The following is a 23,229-nucleotide window of genomic DNA, read 5'->3' on the forward strand; positions in this document are numbered from 1 at the left end:
GCACAGTAAACACAGCGGCAGCTGCCCCACCCCAGGGGACCCGGAGCTTGCTCCCCGGGCCAGGCGGAGCACGCTGTGATGGCGGCTCTAAGTCGGTTTTGGGGTGGGGGTGAGGACGAAGGAAATCTGGCGCCTCTGAGAAGAGCTGGGTGGGGTGGGGGTCACGGTGCGCCCTCCAGCAGCTAGCCTGAGAACCCCCTCCTTCCCCTCCCCAAGCGAGGAGAGGCGGGGCGAGAACGGCGAAGTCCCATTGTCCCAGTGGAGCTGAGGGAGACCCGGGCCCCGGCCCCGCAGTCCTGTCCCACCGGAGCAGGTCCCAGCGGGGCTCTGCCAGGTGCCCAGCCTGGGGTGGCAGCGGCCGTCCTAGAAACACTGAGTGAGGCCCAGGGTGGGCACCCAGGCTGAGGACGAGGGCTCAGGGCAGAAGGAGGTGCCTGAGCCTCGGGGACTGGGGGCTGTGAGACCTCTGAGTGCGTCTTCCCGGAGGCTCAGGCCCCAGCCAGGCCTCCCTGCAGGCGGGCGAGAAGACAAGCTGGGCACATGCACGGGTCAGAGTGGGCCACAAGCTGGCCGATTCGGCCGTCGGCCTCTGGCGTGGCAAGCAGAAGCCGGGCTGGAGGGCGGGGGGCATGATTCTCACTTGCACCAGACGACACTCGCCCTCCGGCCCTTCGACAAGGCCCTTGAAGGGTGGGCCTGGATTGACCTGTGGCCCCTGGGGGAGCACAGAGGGCTGGGCTGGCCTTCGGGGAGGGCGTCTGTCTATCTGGCCTGGGCCAGTCCTTCCAGCCCTGGGCCAATGGCCTCACTCCGCCCTCCCTTTCCAGTGGGTCTTGGCCTTCGAGATCTTCATCCCTCTGGTCCTGTTCTTTATCCTGCTGGGGCTTCGGCAGAAGAAACCTACCATCTCTGTGAAGGAAGGTGAGGGTCCTCGGGGTGGGCTCGGGGCACACGGGGGTGGGGCAGGCAGCCCTCACCGCAGGCACGCATGACTGTGTGCACGTGACCGCACGCACGTGTCCCGGCTCCCCCTCCCCGCCCCGGTCCGGGTGCCTACTCCCCCGTGTGGTCTCTGGCCACACCCCCGGCCAGGCTGGAGGAACTGGCTGGCCGTGGTGACCAGAGTGACCAGGCGCCGGCTTCTCACTGTTCTCCTCTGTTTTGTTTCGCCCCTCCCCCGCACGGTCTCTTGTGCTCCTCTGCGCCCGCATGCAGTCTGTAAGTGAGCGGCCGCCTCCTCCTTGCTGGCCCAGGCGCAGCCGCAGGACGGCCCGCTGGGCCTCCTGGTGCGGCTGGAGCACACCCCCCCACCCTGTGCCGGCCCCCCGCTTGCATTAACAGCCTTTCCCAGCTTTGCTGGGTCCCGCACAGCCCCCTGCCCACTGTCAGAAACAGCTGGCTCTCAGGAGGGGACAGTGGGTGGTGGGCGTGAAGGGCCAGGCTGCCTGGACCACAGGGGCTCTGGGTGAGGCTCCTGGGCGTCCCGCTCCCTATGGGGTCACCTGGCCCTTCCTGGGCGGGGCACCTGGCTGCTCTCCCCTCAGACCCTGGTGGGCTCTTGCATTCACTCTGCTAACCAGCTGGCCAGAGAGGTCAGAGGTCACTGCCTCGCAGGGGGCCCCACAGGCTCCCCGGGCTCCGTGGGGGCCATGCCGCACCTGAATCCTTGGGGCGGGAGTGTCAGTGCGTTTCGGTCTCAGCTGGCTGAGGGAAGAGGGGTGCTCTGGGAGTGGGAACGGAGTGTGGGACGCCCTCCGACCTCTGACCTGCTGGAGTCACTTGCACTGGAACTCTTGGCTCTGTCCCCGTCTGCTGCCTGAAGCTGCTTTTCCTCCCTGACTTTCTCTAAACTTTTCTTCTTGGCCTCTGTCTCCCTCCCCCTTCTCGACTCCTCCCTCTCCCTCCCGTCCCCCGTCCCCTGGCTTGGGGTCCTGTCCTCACCCCGTCCCCCAGCCTTCTACACGGCAGCGCCGCTCACCTCGGCCGGCATCTTGCCCGTCATGCAGTCGCTGTGCCCAGATGGCCAGCGGGACGAGTTCGGCTTCCTGCAGTACGCCAACTCCACGTGAGTGCCTTCTCGGAGCCCAGTCCCCCTCCCTCACCCGGCCCCGGGCCCGATGGCCAGCGGGTGACATCTGATGGCGGCACAGGGTCACTCAGCTGCTGGAGCGCCTCAACCGCGTGGTGGAGGAGGGCAACCTGTTTGACCCGGAGCGGCCCAGCCTGGGCTCGGGGCTCGAGGCCCTGCACCAGCACCTGGAGGCCCTCAGCTCGGGCCCGGACACCTGGGACGGCCATTCGGACAGACCTGCAGGTGCTTCCTGGGTGGGCCGAGCAGTCCCTGTGCTGGGAGGTGGGAGCTGAGGCCCGAGCTCTGGTGTCACCTGGGTTTGAATCCCAGCTTGGTGACTTCCTGCCCCGGGCCGCGTCACGCCTCGGGCCCTTCGTCTAAATCGTGGCTCTGAGTTCTGGGGGCACACTCGTGGTCATGGGCCTGGCCGAGCTGCCCGCCATGGTGGCCGAGCCCTGGTGCCGGGAGCTTGGCTCTGAGCCTGTTCAGAGCCAGCCCTCAGCCCCGTCCTTCTGCCTGTCCAGCGTCCTCCTTCTCTCTGGACTCGGTGGCCAGGGACCCGAAGGAGCTGTGGTGTTTCCTGACACAGAACCTGTCACTGCCTAACAGCACGGCCCAGGCCTTCTTGGCTGCCCAGGTGGACCTGCCTGAGGTGAGGCGATGCAAGCTTCGGCGATGAGCACACGCCTGCTCCTGGGACAGCGCCCTGCGCTGGCCAGTCTGCTGTGCCCTCCCCTGGCTGCCCGAGGGTGGGGTGATGCAGGGCCCCGGGGCCGGGATCCGGAAGGCCCAGCCTAAGCCACGACCCCCTCCCATGCCAGGTGTATCGCCTGCTCTTTCGCCCTTTGCCTGCCCTGGATGTGGACTCAGGCCTCCCCAGGGGTCAGGAGCCCTGGGGCCGCCTGGGTACCAGCTCCCTATTCCGGTTGGAGGTGAGGGGGCCTGTCAGGGGGATGGGAGGCTGCTACCTGCCCCTGGGTGGATGTTTCTTGTGGGTGCAGAAAGGCGCCCCCTTGATCATTCCGAGCTCCTTCTGGGGAATGAGGGAGGGTCCTGGGAGTTTACGGCTGGTATGGGCAGCGGGAAGGCAGGATGGTGACCTGTGTTCCTCCTCTGAGATCCTGGCAGCCTCACACCAGGGGCAGTGGGTGGGGCAGGTGGGGCCTGAGGGCCGGTTGGACAAGGGCCTGCCTTCCTCTTGGTGGGGCTCCTTCCCAGCCGTTCCCCTGCATCCTGCCCCCCAGGAGCTGCTGTTGGCCCCGGCTCTCCTGGAGCAGCTCACGTGTGCACCGGGCTCCAGGGAGCTGGGCCGGATCCTCACCGTGCCCCGGGGTCAGCAGCCAGCACTGCAGGGTTACCGGGATGCTGTCTGCAGTGGGCAGGCCGCAGCCCGAGCCAGGCGCTTCTCAGGGCTGGCCTCAGAGCTCCGGAAACAGCTAGATGCAGCCAGGATCGCCCAGCAGGTGAGGAGGTCCCGCCTGGGCTGGGGGAGCAGCTAGAACTCCTAGGGGCCGCCTGGGCCTGGCGCTGGGCATCCACCCCCCGACGATGCCATGCCTCGCACCCTCGACCTGCCCCATGTCCTCTCCCGTGTGTGCCATCCAGCCCCTAACTGGTGCTCCCCTAGCCCCCAGGCCGCGGACTCTCCCTCAGCCCCTCTCCTCCCCACCTGTTTCCCTCTGCTGGTGTCTTCCCTGTTCCCCGCTAAGCTCAGTCACCCACATGTCAATCAGCCCCCAGCCCGTCCCTTCCCCTGGGCCTCCAGTGCCCACACGCTCCATTTCTCCTCAGCTGGGGCTGGATGTCCCTAATGGCTCTGCCCCCCAGCAGCAAGCACCACCCCCACGGCGGCTGCAGGCGCTGCTGGAGGACCTGCTGGACGCCCAAAAAGTTCTGCAGGATGTGGACGTCCTCTCTGCCCTGGCCCTGCTACTGCCCCAGGGCGCCTGCGCGGGCCGGGCTCCTGGGCCCCCAGCCAGCGGCCCTGGCGGGACGGCCAATGGCACAGCGACTGGGGTGGGCACAGGCCCCAACACCACGGCCGAGGACGGTGCCCCATCTGCTGCCACTCAGGCTTCCTCAGACATGCTGCAGGGCCAGTGCTCAGCCTTCGTGCAGCTCTGGGCCGCCCTACAGCCCATCCTGTGTGGCAACAACCGGTAGGTGGGAGACAGAGAAAGGGTGGCCGTGAGGTGGGTGGGGACGATCGAGGCAGATGGGGAGGGGCCTGACCCCAGGCCTGGCTCTGATTACCGGTCCTGGCGCAGGCTCGCACTCCGCGCCTCACCCCGCATCCAGTCTGAAGTCCCGCCCCATGCCCCGCCCCGCCCACTTCACCCTGAAGCCCCGCCCCCGCACCACCACTAACTGCCCTCCCCTGCTCCAGCACCATTGAGCCGGAGGCCCTGCGGCGTGGCAACATGAGCTCCCTGGGCTTCACGAGCAAGGAGCAGCGGAACCTGGGCCTTCTCGTGCACCTCATGACCAGCAACCCCAAGATTCTGTACGCGCCGGCCGGCTCCGAGGCGGACCGCGTCATCCTCAAGGTGCGCGAGCCTGAACGCCCTGGGCTGCGCTGCAGGTGTTCCCAGGGGCAGGAGCTGGAGGAGCTGGGTGGAGGGGTCTGCAGGCGAGAACCCTGAGCAGAGGGGTTCACAGAACTGGCATGGGAGGGGTGCAGCCCTGGCCCTAGAGCTCCAACGTGGCTCTGCAAGTGACGGAACAGTGGGTGGGTTCGGGGGAGGGGCGTGTGGTGGCTGCCGCGGGGCTGGTTTAGCACAGGGTCCTGGCCTGGCTAGGTGTGACCAGGGCTGGTCAGCACTGGTGAGGACAGGGAACTGCGTGAGGAAGTCTTCCAGAACAGTGCCCAGTGGGCGAGATGTGGGCCGGGCAGCTGGCTGGTTTGGGGCTGACTGAGGGCAAAATGTCCCCCCGTCTGGATCCCGGGGGAGAGGTGCTGCCTGGAACAAGTGGAAACCAGCACCGGAAATGGCCCAGGGAGAGGAGAGGCAGTGGGGGTTCCCTAGGTCAGGTGCAGGGAGAGACGGGGGCCAAGTGTCAGGTCCGCTCGCGGGCGGCGTGCAGAAGGGGTCTGAGAAAGGAGCAGGGGGCCACAGCGGGCAACCGGTACCCCTTGCCGCCCTGGGACCGGGGCTGGAGGGCCAGGGCGAGTTTCAGGGGTCCCTGCAGAAAGGTGGAGAGGGAGAGGGCTTGGAGCTTCCAGTGGGGAGCTTGGCCAGAGCAAGACTTGTCATTGGTGGGAACTGGCCACTGGCTGGTGCCCACCTTGGGGGAGACAAGGGAGAGGAGAACCCCCTCGCTGGCTGGGGTCCTTGCGTGCGCCCCATGCCCCGTGCCCTCACCCTCTGCAGGCCAACGAGACCTTTGCCTTTGTAGGCAACGTGACGCACTACGCCCAGGTCTGGCTCAACATCTCGGCCGAGATCCGGAGCTTCCTGGAGCAGGGCAGGCTGCAGCAGCACCTGCACTGGCTGCAGCAGGTGCCGCGGGGGCTGGGCTGGGGGGTGGAGGGGAGCCCACTCTGCCCTGGGTGGCGGTCGGCACAGGCTAGCGTCTGAGCCAGGCTTCCACCCCCAGTACGTGGCACAGCTGAGGCTGCACCCCGAGGCGTTGAACCTGTCGCTGGAGGAGTTGCCGCCTGCCCTGCTCCAGGACAACTTCTCGCTGCCCAGTGGCTCGGCCCTCCTGCAGCAGCTGGACACGATTGACAATGCCGCCTGCGGCTGGATTCAGTTCATGTCCAAGGTGGGCTGGGCCAGCCCGGCGGGGTTCTGCTGGGGCGCAGGGCCAGCTCCAACGATGACGTCCCTTCCTCCAGGTGAGTGTGGACATCTTCAAGGGTTTCCCGGACGAGGAGAGCATCGTCAACTACACCCTCAACCAGGCCTACCAGGACAACGTCACCGTGTTTGCCAGTGAGCCAGCCCCAACCCCTCGGACAGTCCCTCCGCTTCCCAGCCCCAGCCCCTGTCCTTGAGTGTGGCAGGCCCCGCCCCTCATGGCTCCGCCCCTTCTTCCTAAGCTCCGCCTCACCCCGTGCTTGCCCTCCCCTGCTCTCTACAAGCCCCCATCCCTGGTCTTGCCCGTCTCACACCCTGCTCCCCCTTCACGCCCACACCCTGCCCATTGTCCTGTCCCAGGCGTGATCTTCCAGACACGCAAGGACGGCTCTTTGCCACCCCACGTGCACTACAAGATCCGCCAGAACTCCAGTTTCACCGAGAAAACCAACGAGATCCGCCGGGCCTATTGGCGGCCAGGGCCCAACACAGGGGGACGCTTCTACTTCCTGTATGGCTTCGTCTGGATCCAGGGTGAGGGGTGAGGGCCGCCCCTGGGGCCGTGCTGGGGGAAGGGGCCGCTGCCCCTGCTGACGGCTGACCCCCCCCACAGACATGATGGAGCGTGCCATCATCAACACCTTCGTGGGGCATGATGTGGTGGAGCCGGGCAGCTACGTGCAGATGTTCCCCTACCCCTGCTACACGCGGGACGAGTGAGTTCAGGGCACCTGGGGGTGGGCGCGCAGGCCGAGCCCGTTCCTCACGCCCCTGCCCCCACCCCAGCTTCCTGTTCGTCATCGAGCACATGATGCCGCTCTGCATGGTGATTTCCTGGGTCTACTCAGTGGCCATGACCATCCAGCACATTGTGGCAGAGAAGGAGCACCGACTGAAGGAGGTGGGGGTAGAGATGGGGAGGAGTAGGGGTGCGGGCGGCTACGGGCACTCCTCCGTCGGTATCTGCATCAAGGCCCCCTGCACCTGCCCACCTGGCCACAGGTGATGAAGACGATGGGCCTGGACAATGCCGTGCACTGGGTGGCCTGGTTCATCACGGGCTTCGTGCAGCTCTCCATTTCGGTGACGGCGCTCACCGCCATCCTCAAGTACGGCCAGGTCCTCATGCATAGCCATGTGCTCATCATCTGGCTCTTCCTGGCTGTCTATGCCGTGGCCACCATCATGTTCTGGTGAGCACCGTGTGACTGGCGGCGGGCTGGGAGGCAGTAGCCCTTGGGCTTGCCCAGAAAACACAGAAACCGCCTGGCTTGGGGCCCTTCTGTGCCTCAGTTGGGAGGGTGGCCGGGGAGCCGAGGCGGCTTCGGGCTTAGCGCCAGAGTTTGGCGTGGCTGATGGCCTGTGGCCTTGCCTGCCCTAGCTTCCTGGTGTCCGTGCTGTACTCCAAGGCCAAGCTGGCCTCAGCCTGCGGTGGCATCATCTACTTTCTGAGCTATGTGCCCTACATGTACGTGGCGATCCGTGAGGAGGTAGCTCACGACAAGATCACCGCCTTCGAGAAGTGCATTGCTGTAAGGGCCCTGGCGGCTGGGTGGGGGGAGGGCCGGCCTTCTGCCCCTACTGACACTGCTGCCCCCTCAGTCCCTGATGTCTACGACAGCCTTTGGCCTGGGCTCCAAGTACTTCGCTCTGTATGAGGTGGCGGGTGTGGGCATCCAGTGGCACACGTTCAGCCAGTCGCCTGTGGAAGGGGACGACTTCAACTTGCTCCTGGCTGTCACCATGCTGATGGTGGATGCGGTTGTCTATGGTGTGCTCACGTGGTATATTGAGGCTGTGCACCCAGGTACCGGCCAGTGCTTTGGAGGGGAAGGGTTGGGGGGTGCGGCTCCCTGGCAGAGGTGGTGGGCACATGGCCAGTAACCTCAGGCCCTGGTCAGCCTCCCCTCCTCTCCCTACCCCCAGGCATGTACGGGCTGCCGCGGCCCTGGTACTTCCCACTGCAGAAGTCCTACTGGCTGGGCAGTGGGCGGACAGAGGCGTGGGAGTGGAGCTGGCCATGGGCTCGCGCCCCCCGCCTTAGCGTCATGGAAGAGGACCAGGCCTGTGCCATGGAAAGCCGGCGCCTGGGTGAGCGGGTGAGGGTGGCAGCTGGGGCAGCCGCTGGGTTTCAGGGACCCGGGGCAGCCTCAGCGCTGACCGGTGGCCCTGGCACAGAGGAGACTCGGGGCATGGAGGAGGAGCCCACCCACCTGCCGCTGGTGGTCTGCGTGGACAAGCTCACCAAGGTCTACAAGAACGACAAGAAGTTGGCCTTGAACAGGCTGAGCCTGAACCTCTATGAGAACCAGGTGGTGTCCTTCCTGGGCCACAACGGGGCCGGCAAGACCACCACCATGTGAGCGTCAGGGGCTGGGCCGCGGGTCCCGACCACGTGGGTATCAGTGTGGGCTTCCTGCAGGAGGCGGGGGTTGTGACCCGGCCCACCTGCCCAGGTCCATCCTCACCGGCCTGTTCCCGCCCACATCGGGCTCCGCCACTATCTACGGGCACGACATCCGCACAGAGATGGGCGAGATCCGCAAGAACCTGGGCATGTGCCCGCAGCACAATGTGCTCTTCGACCGGCTCACGGTGGAGGAGCACCTCTGGTTCTACTCGCGGCTCAAGAGCATGGCGCAGGAGGAGATCCGGAAGGAGATGGACAAGTGCGTGGGGGGGGGCGGGGCCAGGCTGTGGGCGGGGCTCGGGGAGTGGTGGAGGCTCTCCATGGTCCTGGTACCCCGTCCTCTGCCCCACCGTCAGGATGATTGAAGACCTGGAGCTCTCCAACAAGCGGCACTCGCTGGTGCAGACGCTGTCAGGTGGCATGAAGCGCAAGCTCTCTGTGGCTATTGCCTTTGTGGGAGGCTCCCGAGCCATCATCCTGGACGAGCCCACCGCCGGCGTGGATCCCTACGCACGCCGTGCCATCTGGGACCTCATCCTGAAGTATAAGCCTGGTGAGTGAGGTGCCGACGAGTGCGGGTGCCCCTGCCTGGCCCCACCCGGCCCTGCCCTCTGACCCAGACCCCGGCCTCCCCCAGGCCGCACCATCCTCCTGTCCACCCATCACATGGACGAGGCTGACCTGCTGGGCGACCGCATCGCCATCATCTCCCATGGGAAGCTCAAGTGCTGCGGCTCCCCACTGTTCCTCAAGGGCGCCTACGGCGACGGATACCGCCTCACGCTGGTCAAGCGCCCTGCGGAGCCGCCGGGCCCCCAAGGTCTGTGCTGAGGCCGCCCGAGCTGGCCTGGGGCCCGTTGCCCCAGGATCCTGTTCCCAGGACCAGTGAGGTAGAGAGGCTGCGCCCTCGCTGTGGGCCCAGGATGCCTGGCCAGGCCCGGCTCACCCCCTGCCCAGCCCCATCTCGACCTGGCTTTGCTCCCGTGGAGGGTTTCTCTCCCCCCGCCCCTGAGTGAAGTTCCTCCTTACTTCTCCGCCCTCCTAGAGCCAGGGCTGACGTCCAGCCCCCAAGGTCGGGCCCCGCTGAGCAGCTGCTCAGAGCCCCAGGTCTCCCAGTTCATCCGCAAGCATGTAGCCTCCTGCCTGCTGGTCTCAGACACAAGCACCGAGCTCTCCTACATTCTGCCCAGTGAGGCTGCCAAGAAGGGGGCCTTCGAGCGCCTCTTCCAGGTGTGGGGGCAGTGCGGGGCTCCGGTGGTGCCTGGTGAGGTACGGAGGCCAGGTCCAGGGCGGAGGAGGCGGGGCTGGATGGGGGGAGCAGGTGGAGGGGTGGGGCCAAGATGAGGGGGCGGGGCCTGCAGAGGGGGCGGGGCCAGCGGAGGGGGCAGGTGCACCGCCCTCTGGCCCACTGTGCTGCGGGCCTCACCCAGCCCTTTCACAGCACCTGGAGTGCAGTCTGGACACCTTACACCTGAGCAGCTTCGGGCTGATGGACACCACACTGGAGGAGGTGTTCCTCAAGGTGTCGGAGGAGGAGCAGTCCCTGGAGAACAGTGAGGCAGGTGAGGCCCTCAGCCACTCGCTGATCAGCCCGCCTTGCCCGCCCTGCCAGGCCTCGACTTGGGCCTGGGGCTGCTCACTCTTCCTGTCTCCAGTGGCCAAGAGTCCTGAGTGGGAACAAGGGCCCAGCACTCCCCAGGGGCTTGCTGGGGTCAGGGTCCTGGGCGAGTGGGTAAGCGTGGGGGCTGGGATCCCGGGCAGTCCTAGCCCCCTCCCCTCGGCCGCTTTTCTGAGGCAGATGTGAAGGAGTCCAGGAAGGACGCACTGCCTGGGGCGGAGGGCCTGGCCTCGTTGGTGGGGGCACATACGACAAGCAGCCTGGCCCAGTGCGCGGAGCTGGCCCAGTCACAGGCATCGCTGCAGTCTGTGTCCTCGGTGGGCTCTGCCCGTGGGGAGGAGGGTGCCGGCTACACAGACGTCTACGGCGATTACCGCCCACTCTTCAACAATCTGCAGGACCCCGACAACGTCAGCTTGCAAGGTGGGGGGCAGCTGGGTGGGGCCGGGCAGGGCGTCTGGAGGGTGGCCTGGGGCCGCCCGCTCAGCCCCGCGTCCCCATGCAGAGGCGGAGGCCGAGGCCCTGGCGCGGGTCGGCCAGGGCGGCCGCCGGCTGGAGGGCTGGTGGCTGAAGGTGCGCCAGTTCCACGGGCTCTTGGTGAAACGCTTCCACTGCGCCCGCCGCAACTCCAAGGCACTGTCCTCGCAGATCCTGCTGCCCGCCTTCTTCGTCTGCGTGGCCATGACCGTGGCCCTCTCCGTCCCCGAGATCGGTACGGCCTCTTGGGGCTGGTGTCCCACCCAGGTGGGACTGCAGCCCTGCCCTGCTCCTGAGCCACGTGGGGGCCCTCCCACTTAGGGCCTGGCGCTGCCTCTGAGGCTGGGGCTGTTGCAGGTGGTCAGACTTGCTAAGGCTCCCACACACCCCCCGCTAGGTGACCTGCCTCCGCTGGTCCTGTCGCCCTCCCAGTACCACAACTACACCCAGCCCCGTGGCAACTTCATTCCTTACGCCAACGAGGAGCGCCGCGGCTCCCGGTGAGGTCGCCCGCCAGGCGGCTGTGGGGGGCAGGGGCCGGTTTCAAGAGCCCTCTCCCCACCTGTACTCACATTGCGAGTTCCCCCAGGTTCCAGCTGTCACCCGATGCCAGCCCCCAGCAGCTCGTGAGCACGTTCCGGCTGCCGTCGGGTGTGGGCGCCACCTGTGTGCTCAAGTCCCCAGCCAACGGCTCGCTGGGCCCCACGCTGAACCTGAGCAGCGGCGAGTCGCGCCTGCTGGCGGCACGCTTCTTCGACGGCATGTGCCTGGAGTCGTTCACGCAAGGCCTGCCTCTGTCCAACTTCGTGCCGCCCCCGCCCTCACCCGCTCCCTCTGACTCCCCGGCGTCCCAGGACGAGGACCCGCTGTCGGCCTGGAACACCTCCCTGCCTCCCACCTCCGGGCCAGGTACTGGCTCTCGGGGCCGCCTGGGGAGTAGGGGTGGGGGTGAGCGTGCGGAGCTGCCGGCCGACTGCCCGCCCGTCATGCCCACAGAGAACTGGACGTTGGCGCCCTCCCTGCCCCGACTGGTGCGGGAGCCCGTCCGCTGCACCTGCTCCACGCAGGGCACCGGCTTCTCCTGCCCGAGTGGTGTGGGCGGTCACCCGCCGCAGATGCGTGTGGTTACGGGCGACATCCTGACCGACATCACCGGCCATAACGTCTCCGAGTACCTGCTGTTCACCTCTGACCGCTTCCGGCTGCACCGGTGAGCTCGGGGGATGCGTGTACCAACTGTGGGCCAGGAGCAGCACCCCCCGCCTCCTGGCCTTACCACCCCTCGGCTCGCCTGTGCAGGTACGGGGCCATCACCTTCGGCAATGTCCAGAAGTCCATTCCGGCCTCGTTTGGCGCTCGGGCCCCAGCCATGGTGCGGAAGATCGCCGTGCGCCGGGCAGCCCAGGTGAGCACCGCCCAGCCCCAAGCCCCTCGGGATCTAGCCCTTGCCTGAGGTCTGCAGGGACCCACAGGGCTCTTGGGGTCTCTTCGTGCACCCCCCAGGTTTTCTACAACAACAAGGGTTACCACAGCATGCCCACCTACCTCAACAGCCTCAACAACGCCATCCTGCGTGCCAACCTCCCCAAAAGCAAGGGCCACCCGGCAGCCTATGGTGAGCCGGGGCGGGGCTGGTGCAGCGGGTGGCCTGCGGTACGCCAGGTACGGCAGGCTAGGGTGGGTGATGTGAAGTAGGCTCCTGAGACCGCCCTTCCTTGTGCCCTAGGCATCACCGTCACCAACCACCCCATGAACAAGACGAGCGCCAGCCTCTCCCTGGACTATCTGTACGTGCGGGGGGTGGGGCTGGGGCACTGCTCCAGGACTGGGAGCAGACAGGGCTGAGGTCTGCTTGTCTCCAGGCTGCAGGGCACGGACGTGGTCATCGCCATCTTCATCATCGTGGCAATGTCCTTCGTGCCGGCTAGCTTCGTGGTCTTCCTAGTGGCCGAGAAGTCAACCAAGGCCAAGCACCTACAGTTTGTCAGCGGCTGCAACCCTGTCATCTACTGGCTGGCCAACTACGTGTGGGACATGGTGCGCCCCTCCCGCATGGCTGATTGGGGGTTCCCTTGACCCCCAGGCCCCTGGCCATCCCATCACCCTCTCAGCTGCCAGGCCCGCCTGTCCTGCCCCCAAGCCCTCACCCCGGTCCCGGGCCTTCGCCCCTGCCCCTGGGCCCCTCACCCATGCCCCTCACCAGCCACCCCTGCTCTGGTAGCTGAACTACCTGGTCCCAGCCACCTGCTGCGTCATCATCCTGTTTGTGTTCGACTTGCCGGCCTATACGTCACCCACCAACTTCCCTGCTGTGCTCTCCCTCTTCCTGCTCTATGGGTAAGGGGGTCGGGCGAGGGAGCGGGCATGGGGTGGGGTCAGGCCACCTGGTGACCGCCACCCACCTGCCTGCCTACCCACAGGTGGTCTATCACCCCCATCATGTACCCGGCCTCCTTCTGGTTCGAGGTCCCCAGCTCAGCCTACGTATTTCTCATTGTCATCAATCTCTTCATTGGCATCACAGCCACTGTGGCCACCTTCCTGCTGCAGCTTTTCGAGCATGACAAGGTGTGGCCGGTGGAGTGGCAGTGTGTGGTGGGGCGGCAGGGCGTGGTGGGGCGCAGGGTGTGGTGGGGCGCAGGGCGTGGTGGGGCACAGGGTGTGGTGGGGCGCAGGGCGTGGTGGGGCGGCAGGGCGTGGTGGGGCGCAGGGCGTGGTGGGGCGGCAGGGCGTGGTGGGGCGCAGGGCGTGGTGGGGCGGCTGGCCGTGGTGGGGCGGCTGGGCGTGGTGGGGCGCAGGGCGTGGTGGGCAGCAGGGCTCAGGCTGTGCCCATGATCCACTGTGTCCCTCAGGATCTGAAGGTTGTCAACAGTTACCTGAAAAGCTGCTTCCTCATCTTCCCCAACTACAACCTGGGCCATGGGCTTATGGAGATGGCGTACAACGAGTACATCAATGAGTACTACGCCAAGATTGGTGAGGCGGGCAGGCAGCACAGGGGCTGGACGTGGGGCAGGTGGGGATTTCAGGGGCCCTGGGGTGGGGTGGGGATGGGGCGGGGCTGGTCGAGGACCTGGGGTGGGGGCGGGGATAGCATGTGCCTCTGGGTGAGGAAGACACAGGGGGTCATGCTTGGTCCCAGGGATTGGGTCATCTAGTCGTGGGGGACAAATGGGGGCTCACGTGGCCCCAGGTATAGGCTCTGAGTCAGCTGCCCTACAGGCCAGTTTGACAAGATGAAGTCCCCATTCGAGTGGGACATTGTCACCAGGGGACTGGTGGCCATGACGGTAGAGGGCTTCGTGGGCTTCTTCCTCACCATCATGTGCCAGTACAACTTCCTGCGGCAGCCACAGTGAGTGTGGGGCCGGGCAAGTAAGTGGGAGCGCCTCGAGGTGCTGGGGCTGGCGGCCGGGCCAACACCACCCACGCTGTCCCCCAGGCGCATGCCAGTGTCTACCAAACCCGTGGAGGACGATGTGGACGTGGCCAGCGAGCGGCAGCGAGTGCTGCGGGGGGACGCGGACAATGACATGGTCAAAATCGAGAACCTGACCAAGGTGGGCCTCAGGCACGTGGGAAGAGCCAAGTAGAGAGGGAGGGTAGGGGCGTGGCTCAGGGCTCCGAGGGTGTGGTCGAGTGTGAGGTGTGGCCGGGAAGGGTGTGGTCAGGGTGGGCGGACTATTTGGGGGCGTGGTGAAGGGTGGGGCAGCCAATTGGGGCGTGGGCGCCCGTGGGGCAGGCCGATTGGGGCGTGGTTAAGGGTGGGCGGGGCCTGGGTGGAAGCCGCTCTGAGCAAAGGCAGGGCAGTGATGGGGATGTGGTTTAAGGTGAGTGGGCCAGTGGGGAGGCCTGGCTCTGGCGCCTGCCATCCTGCTGTGCTGCTCCACTGAGTAGGTGGCTTCTCACCTCCGTCAGGTGTACAAGTCACGGAAGATCGGCAGTATCCTGGCAGTGGACCGCTTGTGCCTGGGTGTGCGTCCAGGCGAGTGCTTCGGCCTGCTGGGTGTCAATGGTGCAGGCAAGACCAGCACCTTCAAGATGCTAACGGGTGACGAGAGCACGACGGGGGGCGAAGCCTTCGTCAACGGGCACAGGTGCGGGCGTGCGGGCCCGGGTGGGTCCGGGGCGGGTGGGGTGACTGCACCCCGGTGCTGATGGTGCTGCGTCCCCAGTGTGCTCAAGGAGCTGCTCCAGGTGCAGCAGAGCCTGGGCTACTGCCCGCAGTTTGATGCCCTGTTTGACGAGCTCACAGCCCGTGAGCACCTGCAGCTATACACCAGGCTCCGAGGCATCCCGTGGAAGGACGAGGCCCAGGTGAGGGTCATGGGGGCTGGGGTGTCGTGGGGGAGCTGGGCGAGAAGGTGCACCCCTGACGTCTGCTCTCGCCCCAGGTGGTGAAGTGGGCCCTGGAGAAGCTGGAGCTGACCAAGTATGCCGACAAGCCGGCTGGCACCTACAGCGGAGGCAACAAGAGGAAGCTTTCTACAGCCATTGCCCTCATCGGGTACCCCGCCTTTATCTTCCTGGTGAGCCCAGGCAGGAGGTGGCTGGGGGGCCAGGTGGGGAGCAGGGTGCAACAGCTAAGCCTGGCACCGCCCCCAGGACGAGCCCACCACCGGCATGGACCCCAAGGCCCGGCGCTTTCTCTGGAACCTCATCCTGGATCTCATAAAGACAGGGCGTTCAGTGGTGCTGACATCACACAGGTGCAGACCCCTGCCCCCCCCGCCCCCCTACCTCTACCCCGCCACCCCCACCCCCATGCCAGCCTGTGCGTGTGTCCGTTGGCAGCATGGAGGAGTGCGAGGCACTGTGCACGCGGCTGGCCATCATGGTGAACGGGCGCCTGCGCTGTCTGGGCAGCATCCAGCACCTGAAGAACCGGTGAGCTGAGGGCGCCGGGGTGGGCAGCGGGGCTCCCTGGGTGGCAGGGCTCCAGCCATGGGCCTGTCCGGCAGGTTTGGAGACGGCTACATGATCACAGTGAGGACCCGGAGCAGCCAGCGCGTGAAGGACGTGGTGCGGTTCTTTAACCGGAACTTCCCGGAGGCCGTGCTGAAGGTGGGCGGGGCCCACATGGGGAGCGAGGGCACTGCCTGGGTGGCCTCTGACCTCCTGACCTCCGCGCCCCCAGGAGCGGCACCACACGAAGGTGCAGTACCAGCTGAAGTCGGAGCGCATCTCCCTGGCGCAGGTGTTCAGTAAGATGGAGCAGGTGGTGGGCGTGCTGGGCATCGAGGACTACTCGGTCAGCCAGACCACCCTGGACAACGTGAGTGCCCCGTGGCGCCACCTGGGCCCACCCCGCTGCCCTGCCCAGCCCTGCTTCTGCCCACCCCCTGCCTCTGGCTACTAGGTGTTTGTAAACTTCGCCAAGAAGCAGAGCGACAACTTGGAGCAGCAGGAGACAGAGCCTCCTTCAGCCCTGCAGTCCCCCCTGGGCCGCCTGCTCAGCCTGTTCCGGCCACGGCCCGCCCCCACCGAGCTGAGGGCGCTTGTGACCGACGAGCCCGAGGACCTGGACACGGAGGACGAGGGCCTCATCCGCTTTGAGGAGGAGCGGGTGAGCAGGGCCCGCAGGCCGGGCAGCCCGGCTGTCGGGAGGCTCCAGGGCGTGGGGGTGTGGCCGCAGGGACTCTTGCTGAGGAGGACAGAGAGATTCGTCTGATGCTCAGGGCTAGAATGGACGTGGGGGCCGCAGGCACAGGCAGAGAAGACAGACCTGCTACGGACCCTTCAGTACGTGGGAGCTCTGCGGGCCCTCAGATAGGCAGAGCAGAGGTGGCGAGGGGGCATGAAAGCCCCAAACACAGTGACCACCAGGCTGGGCAGAGAGGCCACACACCCCTCCAAAGCGTGGGGGCAGGTGCACGTGGGAGAGACCACGTTTAGTCCTGCGGGGTGCCGGGTGCCGGGTGCCGGGTGCCTCTCCCAGCTTGGCCTGCCTGCCGTCCGCCAGGCCCAGCTCTCCTTCAACACGGACACGCTCTGCTGACCGCCAGGAGCTGGCTCAAGGACACAGCTGAGGAGACCGAAGTCAGGCGGCAGCCCAGGCCCTCCCCGCGCCCCCGCACCCCCGTGCCCCTCCATCAGGCCTCTAGTGGGAGGTCCAGGACCAAGGGCTTCAGGCCCCCTCCAGCCCCCTGCCCGTTCTCAGCCCTGCCCGTGGCCACCGTGCCACCCTCTCCTCATTGTGCCAAAGGCTGGCCCGGCCCTGGGCTTCACCATCCTCACCCTGCTCTGCCTTAACCCGGGGGCCAGAGCCCCTCGCCTCTGCCCTGCCCAGCTCTGCCTGCCACCCCCCGGCCCATGGGGTGACACAGGCTGCTAGGTACTTCCGACCCTCTCCTGGCTGGGCCTGGCTTTCCTACCATTTGGAAGGTGGCTGTTACAGGCCTGGGCTGAGGGTGGAGTGTTTAGATCCCACCCCAGGCACTTATTTATTTTGCTGTAGGAAGAGGCTTCCTCACTCTGCTTTGGTGCTGGGAGGTCACCACGAGGGAAGCCATCAGGTGGGCTGGGGAGGGGGCTGCCTCAAGGCAGCGGGCTGCGTAGCAGGAATGGAGAAGCCGGCCCACTGGCCAGGTGGGACCCAGAACCCTCCTTACCCCCTTCAGCCGCCATTGCGCTCCCACCCAGCTTGGCCCCCTGTTCGCCCACCCATCCAGGAGCCGGACCTGTACATAATGCACAGATGTTTGTTTTAAATAAATAAACAAAAAGCTCACGTAGGCCTGTGTGTGGGGAGTGGGGTGTTGGGGTAAAGATGGGCCTCCGGCAGGCTCCTCTGCAATGTCCTGGAGTACCAGGCCCGGCGTTGGGGGAGGGGCGGGGCCCAGCCTGCTCCCTGTGCTCGGGGCACGGGGGTGCACTAAGGGGTCTCCGTGTGTAAGGGCCAGGGGCCCATCCCTGGGCCACTGCTGTCAGCCTCGCTGGCCTGTGCTCCCTGCCGCCCTCTCTAGGGGCCTGGTGCCCATGCAGCTGTGCTGGGCTGTCTCCATCTCCACTAGGCCGTGGGAGGGCTTCCAGGAGGTGGTGATCTCCAGGCTGAGCTCCAAGTCCAAGTGGGAGTGTGTGCAAAAGTTGGAGGTGGCAAGGAGGCTCCTGGGGATTCCATGGTGACGGAGCCTGGTGAGCCCGAGGAGCCTGGAGACGGGGTGGCCACAAAGATGGGACCCAGGGCCCAGCCCCGCAAGCTTGGCCACAGCCCATGTCCCACCTTAGGCCGCTTAGAGGGGACTGGAAGAGAGAGCACGCCCCCCAGGGGAGGCGGCGGGCCACACGGTCAGCTTGTGCCCCCAACGCTCTCACCTGGGTGGGGGCTGCAAAATGGCAATTCTGTATTTATTTCATTTTTTTCCCTGCATTCATTAGCTGTTATTTTTCTGTCACAGAAAGCTCCCTGCTCTTAGAAATAATCCTCATGGATTCGTGGGTGTGAAAAAACCCCATTCCGTTCATTTCTGTCATCTTTAAAACTTATCTTGTGGTCAAATATACAAAATAGTTATCATTTCAACCACTTGCGAATATACAGTTGTCGTCTTTTTTATGTCCCAGTAGCCCCAGATCTGGCCGGCGGCAGCCCCTTGACGGTGGCCTGTGTCCCTTTGCCTTGCCCCGGTTTTTGGAGCACTCTGTCACTTTCTGGTACAGTCCCCAGGCCTGCTCCGCGCCCACACCCCACATCTAGATGCAGCCGCTTCCCCAGGGAGCTCTGGGTGTGCTGGATGCCATCGTCACCCCTTCTGGGCCCTCAGGGGGCAGAGCCAAGAAGTCCCTGTACTCGGGTCTGCTAAGACCCCACGCTACCCCAGCGCCCCTGCCATGCCCAGTCAAGTCTGTGTCTCCCTCCACGACAGAGCCGCTAAAGTAGCGCTGGGGAGGGCCCACGGGGGCTCAGGACGGCTTCTAACACATGGAAGAGGCCGGGCCATTCGCCCTTGGGGCCTCGGCCCAGGTGTCCCCGCAGGGACCCAAGGGCTGCTCGGTGGGTGTGGCGGGAAGGTTAGAGACACTCATGGCCCAGGTAGGTCATGGGTCCAGTCAACGTTGGTGACCATGAGTTTCTGGTCTCACTTCTTTAAAACCAATTTTTTTGTGGAAAACGCACACAGGACCTTTGGAGAGAAGGCAGAGCCGGGTGTCCGCGAGTCAGAGGGGTCCTGTCGGGGGTCCCTTCTTCCTTTTCTCGGCACAGACTTGGAATGACACACTCATGCTGCTAGTTTTTTCCCAGCTGCTGGGCTTTTTCCCCCTCCCGATCGTACTGCGTCGCTAGGTCGGCCGTGACGAGTCACCACAGACAGGGCAGCTTCAGCGGCGTCTACTCTCACCGTCTGCAGGCCGGAAGCCCCGGCCGGAGGAATCGGCGGGGTTCCTTCTGAGGCTGAGGGGCCATCGCTCTGCAGGGAGCCCCAGCCACGGTGCTTCCTGGCCACCTCCGGCCTTCTTCGCTTGGAGGAGCATCTCCCTGATCTCTGCCTCCATCGGCACTGGGTGTTCTCCCCGTGGGGGCGTCTGCCCCGTCTCCGCTTTTTACGAGGACATAGTCACGACCACCTCCAAATACAGTCACATTCTGAGGTGCTGGGGGCTAGGATTTCAATGCGTGAACTTGGGGGACACAGTTCAGCTCCTATCACCACTAACACTGGAACAAGCGAGATGCACCAGGATGGTCCCGCAGCCAGCAGAGCTGGGCGCTGCCCGCCTCGCGTGTTTCCAGGGACGTGTGCGGGCTAATTCCCAGACGGGAGAACCGTCCCGGAGTCTGCCGCCCAGGCCCCCGTAATGCGTTTGCACACCCCTCGGCCCAGGCCGTGACCGCCGCGCATCTGCCGGCCGCAGCCGTGAACTCCTGGTTTAGCTCTTGCGCCGAGTGAGGCGAGCGCCCCCTGGCGTGTGTTCTGCTGTGCCCGATTTCCTTTTCTCTGAACCCCCTGTTCACTTGGCTACTTCTGTTTTTCTTACACATGTGTAACGGTTCTTTTATACACGCAGAAACACACACAGGACATGCGGTGAGCGTGCAGGTGCAGAGGGGCCCCAGGCCCTTCTCCAGGGTGGTGGTTTGTGTGCAGGGGGAGCGAGAAACCAGCAGGGGCGAGCCCCGCCCCACGTTGCCGAGAAGCCCCTGAAATCTGGGGTGTGGAATGGAGGCTGGTGGAGGGGAGGCCCGGGCCCGAGAGGTGAGCCGGGCGCCCAACTCCACAGGATGTCCAGCCAGCCCTCAGGCTCGCGGGGTGGCCTGTAGCTGGGAAGGGGCCAGTGGACTGGGATCCTGGTGGGGGACGGTGGCATTGGGCGAGGAGGCAAATGTGCCGAGCAGATCTCGCTCTCGGCCACTGGGTGGCACCAAGCCTCTGTGGGCCCCTCCCTCTGGGTGTCCCCTGGGGCTGCCCCCTACCAGCAGACGGGGGAAGGTGTGGCGGGCCACCACACAGGGGCTGGTAAGGGCACACCCGTGGGGTCGCAGGCTCCCAGCCCTCCATCGCCTTCCAGCTGAGGGTGGGGCCGGCGGATCCCGGGGGTCAGGAGGTTAGGGCTTCAAATCCCCTGCTGGTGCTCCATTCTAAAGTTTAAGAGGGAGTGAAACCAGCCCCAGCATGACGGGGAGGGGCAGGGGTGTGGGGTTCGCTGGGTGGCCCGCCTGTCGCCCCAGGCACCTCTGGACACCCCCTCTGGAATGTGGGCCCCGCCCTGGGGAGGGGCCCCTGCCTGGTGGAGCTGGCAGGCGGTGAGAGGGGGCGTCCCTTCCAACTGGGCTTAGCCCTCTTGTCGTGCCCTGGTAGGCAGACAGGGAAAACTGAAGCTGGGCCAGGCTGTTCATTTCTCCTGCGGCCCCACAGACAACGGGGGGTTCACCGTGGGGAGGGCAGTGGAGTTCACAGAGGGGGCGATCGGCCACAGAACTGCCCCTCCCATGCTGGAGCCCCCTCCCCGCCTTTCAGTCCACTGGCCTCCGCCTCCGTCTCACCGGGCCACCCCTAGGGCGCTCCGGTCCCCCAGTGCTTGGCGGGCTCCAGCAGCCCGCCCTCTCCGCGCAGCTCCCCCACGGTCACACCCTCGCTCGGACACTGAGCCCTGCCAGCCACGTCTGCCTGCTTAGGTGACTCTGCAGGGCGGGCCCTGGGCTGGGAGGGCACAGCCCAGGAGCCTTAAAGAGCTTCCCGGTCCCCGCTCCAGCACCCCAGCTCCCGACCATGGCGGAGACTGCCAAGCTCCAGCTGTTTGTCAAGGTGCCGGCAGGTGGGGGGCTGGGGGAGGGCTCAGAGTGGGGGTGCTCTGCAGGCTCCACTCTCTGGGCGGGCTGAGGGGCGGGTCTCTGTGGCAGCACCTGCTCCGCTTCCCCTGTGGTGGGTGGGCTCAGGCAGCCCTACCGAAGCCGAGTAAAGCAGGGTAAGCCCGAGAGGGGAGAAGGGCCAGTGAGTCGCCCCTAAAGGGGGTGGGGGTGGCCTGTCTCAACCCCCCGGGCTCCTGGGTCCAGCCCAGCCCTCCTGGAGAGAAAGCCCCTCCATGGGGAGGCACCAACCAGGCAGCCAGTGGCAGGGACCCAAGTGGAGGTTGGGGGTCCATGCAGCACGGTGTGGGGTGGGGGCTCTGGGCCAGGCAGCCCATCCCATCAGTGCCCAGGTCTGTGAGGCTTTGGTCCCCTCCCCACCCTGGGGGCTTGGGGCAGCTAGTGTGCTGCCAGCCTGGGTGCCCAGCTGGCGGTGTGAATCACTCAGAAAACAGCTCTCTCTGCCCACCCCGCCCTCAAGACCAGCCTGCGGAGCCTGGAGCCCAGGGCCCTGGCCTCTGCCCAGGGTCTGAAATAAGGGTCAAGGGGCCAAGCCACAGAGCTGGGGTCCCAGCCCTGTGCCCTCGCCCAGCCTCCCAGCTTCCCGCAGCTCTGTGCCCCTCCCCCCCTCCCCTCCACCCCTCCCCTCCACCCCTCCCCTCCCAGGCACCAAGTCGAGGGCCCTTACCGGCCACTCGCCGAGCCGGAGCCCTGGCATTGCTCCGGTCTCTTGGCACTGGGCGGCCGGGTCCTGGGTCTGCTCGCTGCCCTGACACCCCACGACCCCACGCCCAGGCCAGCGAGGACTGCGAGAGCGTGGGACACTGCCCGTCTTGCCAGAGGCTCTTCATGATCCTGCTGCTCAAGGGTGTGCCCTTCACGCTCACCACAGTGGACACGCGCAGGTGAGCCCCCAACGCCCCCCAGGGACCCCTCAGAGCCGCTGTCCCTTCGGGCGGCCACTTCCCCTCCCTCGTGCCCACAGGTCCCCGGATGTGCTGAAGGACTTCGCCCCTGGCTCGCAGCTGCCCATCCTGCTCTATGACGGCGACGCCAAGACAGACACGCTGCAGATAGAGGAGTTTCTGGAGGAGACACTGGGACCCCCTGAGTGAGGGCCCGGGGCCCCGGGACTGCAGGAGGGGCTCCCAGGGAGGACCCGCCAGGACAGAGCCCGGGAAAGGCCCCGCGGGCCGCCAGGCGCGTCTGACCCGGCCCCTCCCCTCTCCGCCCGCAGATTCCCCAGCCTGGCGCCGCGCTACAAGGAGTCCGCCATGGCGGGCAGCGACGTCTTTCACAAGTTCTCGGCGTTCATCAAGAACCCGGCGCCTGAGCAGGATGATGGTGAGCAGGGGCGGGAGCCTTCGCGACAGTGGGGGCTGTTGCGTCCCAGGCCGAGGCCTTACTGAATCCCCCCCACCCACCTCCGCCTCGGTCCCCAGCCCTGTACCAGCTGCTGCTACGCGCCCTCGCCAGGCTGGACAGCTACCTGCGCGCGCCCCTGGAGCACGAGCTAGTCCGGGAGCCGCAGCTGCGCGAGTCGCGCCGCCGCTTCCTGGATGGTGACCAGCTCACGCTGGCCGACTGCGGCCTGCTGCCCAAGCTGCACATCGTGGACGTGAGCGCGGGCCGGGCGCGGGAGGGTGCGGGCGAGCGAGCGCTTCCCCGCGGAGGCCCTGACCGCGCGCGCGCGCGCCCCTCGCCCGCAGACGGTGTGCGCGCACTTCCGCCAGGCGCCCATCCCAGCACAGCTGCGCGGCGTCCGCCGCTACCTGGACGGCGCGCTGCAGGAGAAGGAGTTCAAGTACACGTGTCCGCACAGCGCCGAGATCCTGGCGGCCTACCGGCCCGCCGTGCGCCCCCGCTAGCGCCCCGCCTCCGTCGCCGCCCCGCCCACTCATCTGCAGCCCTATAAAGCCATCTGCTCCGGTGAGCGTGTCTGCACACTCGCGGGACCAGAGGGCCCGCGATTTTCGCCACATTCAACCCCCCACCGTGGGATGCTCAGTTCCAGATGACAGCCCAGAATGACACAAACAGAGCCCAGTGGGCGGGGAGCGGCCCATCCCCTGACTTGACAGGGATGGTGGGACTGGATTGGGCACCCAAACCAGTCAGGCCAGGGTGGGGCAGCAGGATGGCCAAGGAAGGTGGGGAGCAGGGCACAGCCTGGGCACCTCGGGGCTCCAGGCCAGGGGGCGGGATGGCCCACATTCCTCAGCCCCACCCCAGGTGGCAAGTCCCCCCCACCCCCATCTCCCACAGGACCTACTCAAGGCGGTGCCCTGCTGGGTGAGGTCTGGAGGAGGCCGGTGTGGGTTCCCAGGCCACAGAGCAGAGTTCCAGCCTTGGGAGCCCTGGGCCACCAAGTCTGGCCCTCTTGCCTCTTGCACCAGGGGGCAAGCGCCTGACGCATCTGGACTGCAGGCTGAGGGAGAACCCCAGAACCCTGCCCCCAGTCAGTCCCCCGGAGCAGGAGCCTGGCCATAACCTCCACCTGAGGAAGCTGTTTATTTGACGGGAAGGGCCTCGAGAAGCACGTTTGCTCCACTGGGCGACAGGATGGGC

The 23,229-nt window shown here is 66.3% G+C and overlaps 5 protein-coding genes across 10 annotated transcripts in view; 2 read left to right on the plus strand and 3 right to left on the minus strand.

Annotated features, from left to right (window-relative positions):
• Positions 1-17,110, plus strand: part of ABCA2 (ATP binding cassette subfamily A member 2) — a 20,790-nt gene extending 3,680 nt beyond the window's left edge. For 2 of the 5 annotated variants that reach the window (XM_011369962.2, XM_023536443.1), the window contains exons 2-49: positions 828-921; positions 1,216-1,218; positions 1,954-2,065; positions 2,151-2,314; positions 2,596-2,723; positions 2,893-3,003; positions 3,316-3,534; positions 3,863-4,230; positions 4,458-4,617; positions 5,443-5,571; positions 5,669-5,836; positions 5,910-6,006; positions 6,232-6,405; positions 6,485-6,587; positions 6,658-6,772; positions 6,874-7,064; positions 7,253-7,403; positions 7,474-7,678; positions 7,798-7,962; positions 8,050-8,230; positions 8,328-8,540; positions 8,638-8,834; positions 8,919-9,101; positions 9,327-9,511; positions 9,723-9,843; positions 10,080-10,322; positions 10,405-10,611; positions 10,774-10,876; positions 10,966-11,285; positions 11,373-11,586; positions 11,676-11,781; positions 11,880-11,991; positions 12,103-12,163; positions 12,239-12,413; positions 12,598-12,713; positions 12,797-12,944; positions 13,229-13,352; positions 13,599-13,731; positions 13,819-13,936; positions 14,295-14,473; positions 14,552-14,693; positions 14,771-14,905; positions 14,982-15,085; positions 15,171-15,263; positions 15,338-15,440; positions 15,514-15,651; positions 15,736-15,942; positions 16,339-17,110. In XM_011369962.2, the coding sequence (XP_011368264.1) occupies positions 828-921; positions 1,216-1,218; positions 1,954-2,065; positions 2,151-2,314; positions 2,596-2,723; positions 2,893-3,003; positions 3,316-3,534; positions 3,863-4,230; positions 4,458-4,617; positions 5,443-5,571; positions 5,669-5,836; positions 5,910-6,006; positions 6,232-6,405; positions 6,485-6,587; positions 6,658-6,772; positions 6,874-7,064; positions 7,253-7,403; positions 7,474-7,678; positions 7,798-7,962; positions 8,050-8,230; positions 8,328-8,540; positions 8,638-8,834; positions 8,919-9,101; positions 9,327-9,511; positions 9,723-9,843; positions 10,080-10,322; positions 10,405-10,611; positions 10,774-10,876; positions 10,966-11,285; positions 11,373-11,586; positions 11,676-11,781; positions 11,880-11,991; positions 12,103-12,163; positions 12,239-12,413; positions 12,598-12,713; positions 12,797-12,944; positions 13,229-13,352; positions 13,599-13,731; positions 13,819-13,936; positions 14,295-14,473; positions 14,552-14,693; positions 14,771-14,905; positions 14,982-15,085; positions 15,171-15,263; positions 15,338-15,440; positions 15,514-15,651; positions 15,736-15,942; positions 16,339-16,374 (7,254 nt within the window). In that variant the 3' untranslated portion in view covers positions 16,375-17,110. The remainder of the gene's footprint in view (positions 1-827; positions 922-1,215; positions 1,219-1,953; positions 2,066-2,150; positions 2,315-2,595; positions 2,724-2,892; positions 3,004-3,315; positions 3,535-3,862; positions 4,231-4,457; positions 4,618-5,442; positions 5,572-5,668; positions 5,837-5,909; positions 6,007-6,231; positions 6,406-6,484; positions 6,588-6,657; positions 6,773-6,873; positions 7,065-7,252; positions 7,404-7,473; positions 7,679-7,797; positions 7,963-8,049; positions 8,231-8,327; positions 8,541-8,637; positions 8,835-8,918; positions 9,102-9,326; positions 9,512-9,722; positions 9,844-10,079; positions 10,323-10,404; positions 10,612-10,773; positions 10,877-10,965; positions 11,286-11,372; positions 11,587-11,675; positions 11,782-11,879; positions 11,992-12,102; positions 12,164-12,238; positions 12,414-12,597; positions 12,714-12,796; positions 12,945-13,228; positions 13,353-13,598; positions 13,732-13,818; positions 13,937-14,294; positions 14,474-14,551; positions 14,694-14,770; positions 14,906-14,981; positions 15,086-15,170; positions 15,264-15,337; positions 15,441-15,513; positions 15,652-15,735; positions 15,943-16,338) is intronic. The other 3 variants (XM_023536441.1, XM_023536444.1, XM_023536442.1) reach the window with 2 other exon arrangements.
• A 733-nt stretch (positions 17,111-17,843) lies between these two features.
• PTGDS (prostaglandin D2 synthase) overlaps positions 17,844-23,229 on the minus strand; it is a 24,915-nt gene continuing 19,529 nt past the window's right edge. Inside the window, exon 6 of the mRNA XM_023536449.1 lies at positions 17,844-20,485. Coding sequence (XP_023392217.1) covers positions 20,440-20,485 — 46 coding nt within the window. The 3' untranslated portion in view covers positions 17,844-20,439. The remainder of the gene's footprint in view (positions 20,486-23,229) is intronic.
• Positions 20,477-23,019, plus strand: CLIC3 (chloride intracellular channel 3). The gene is made up of 6 exons (XM_011369912.2): positions 20,477-20,620; positions 21,457-21,566; positions 21,647-21,772; positions 21,899-22,005; positions 22,104-22,279; positions 22,371-23,019. The coding sequence occupies exons 1-6, from the start codon at positions 20,585-20,587 to the stop codon at positions 22,527-22,529; spliced, it is 714 nt and encodes a 237-aa protein (XP_011368214.1). The 5' UTR covers positions 20,477-20,584; the 3' UTR covers positions 22,530-23,019.
• Positions 23,121-23,229, minus strand: part of LCNL1 (lipocalin like 1) — a 1,889-nt gene continuing 1,780 nt past the window's right edge. The window contains exon 6 of the mRNA XM_011369964.1: positions 23,121-23,158. Within this exon, the coding sequence (XP_011368266.1) occupies positions 23,121-23,158 (38 nt within the window). The remainder of the gene's footprint in view (positions 23,159-23,229) is intronic.
• Positions 23,154-23,229, minus strand: part of PAXX (PAXX, non-homologous end joining factor) — a 4,094-nt gene continuing 4,018 nt past the window's right edge. For both annotated transcript variants that reach the window (XM_023536447.1, XM_011369910.2), the window contains exon 8: positions 23,154-23,229. This exon is cut by the window's right edge and continues 1 nt beyond it. The gene's annotated coding sequence lies outside the window, so the exon portion shown is untranslated.

The sequence above is a fragment of the Pteropus vampyrus genome, unplaced genomic scaffold (assembly GCF_000151845.1).
Source record: "Pteropus vampyrus isolate Shadow unplaced genomic scaffold, Pvam_2.0 Scaffold157, whole genome shotgun sequence".
Taxonomy (NCBI): Eukaryota; Metazoa; Chordata; class Mammalia; order Chiroptera; family Pteropodidae; genus Pteropus; species Pteropus vampyrus.

Excerpts from the sequence above, each read along its gene's own strand:
- CLIC3 (XM_011369912.2), top strand. The coding sequence starts at position 20,585 with ATGGCGGAGACTGCCAAGCTCCAGCTGTTTGTCAAG. Across the intron at positions 22,006-22,103 it reads GGCGCCTGAGCAGGATGATG|CCCTGTACCAGCTGCTGCTA; the intron begins GTGAGCAGGGGC and ends CTCGGTCCCCAG. Across the intron at positions 22,280-22,370 it reads CCAAGCTGCACATCGTGGAC|ACGGTGTGCGCGCACTTCCG; the intron begins GTGAGCGCGGGC and ends CCTCGCCCGCAG.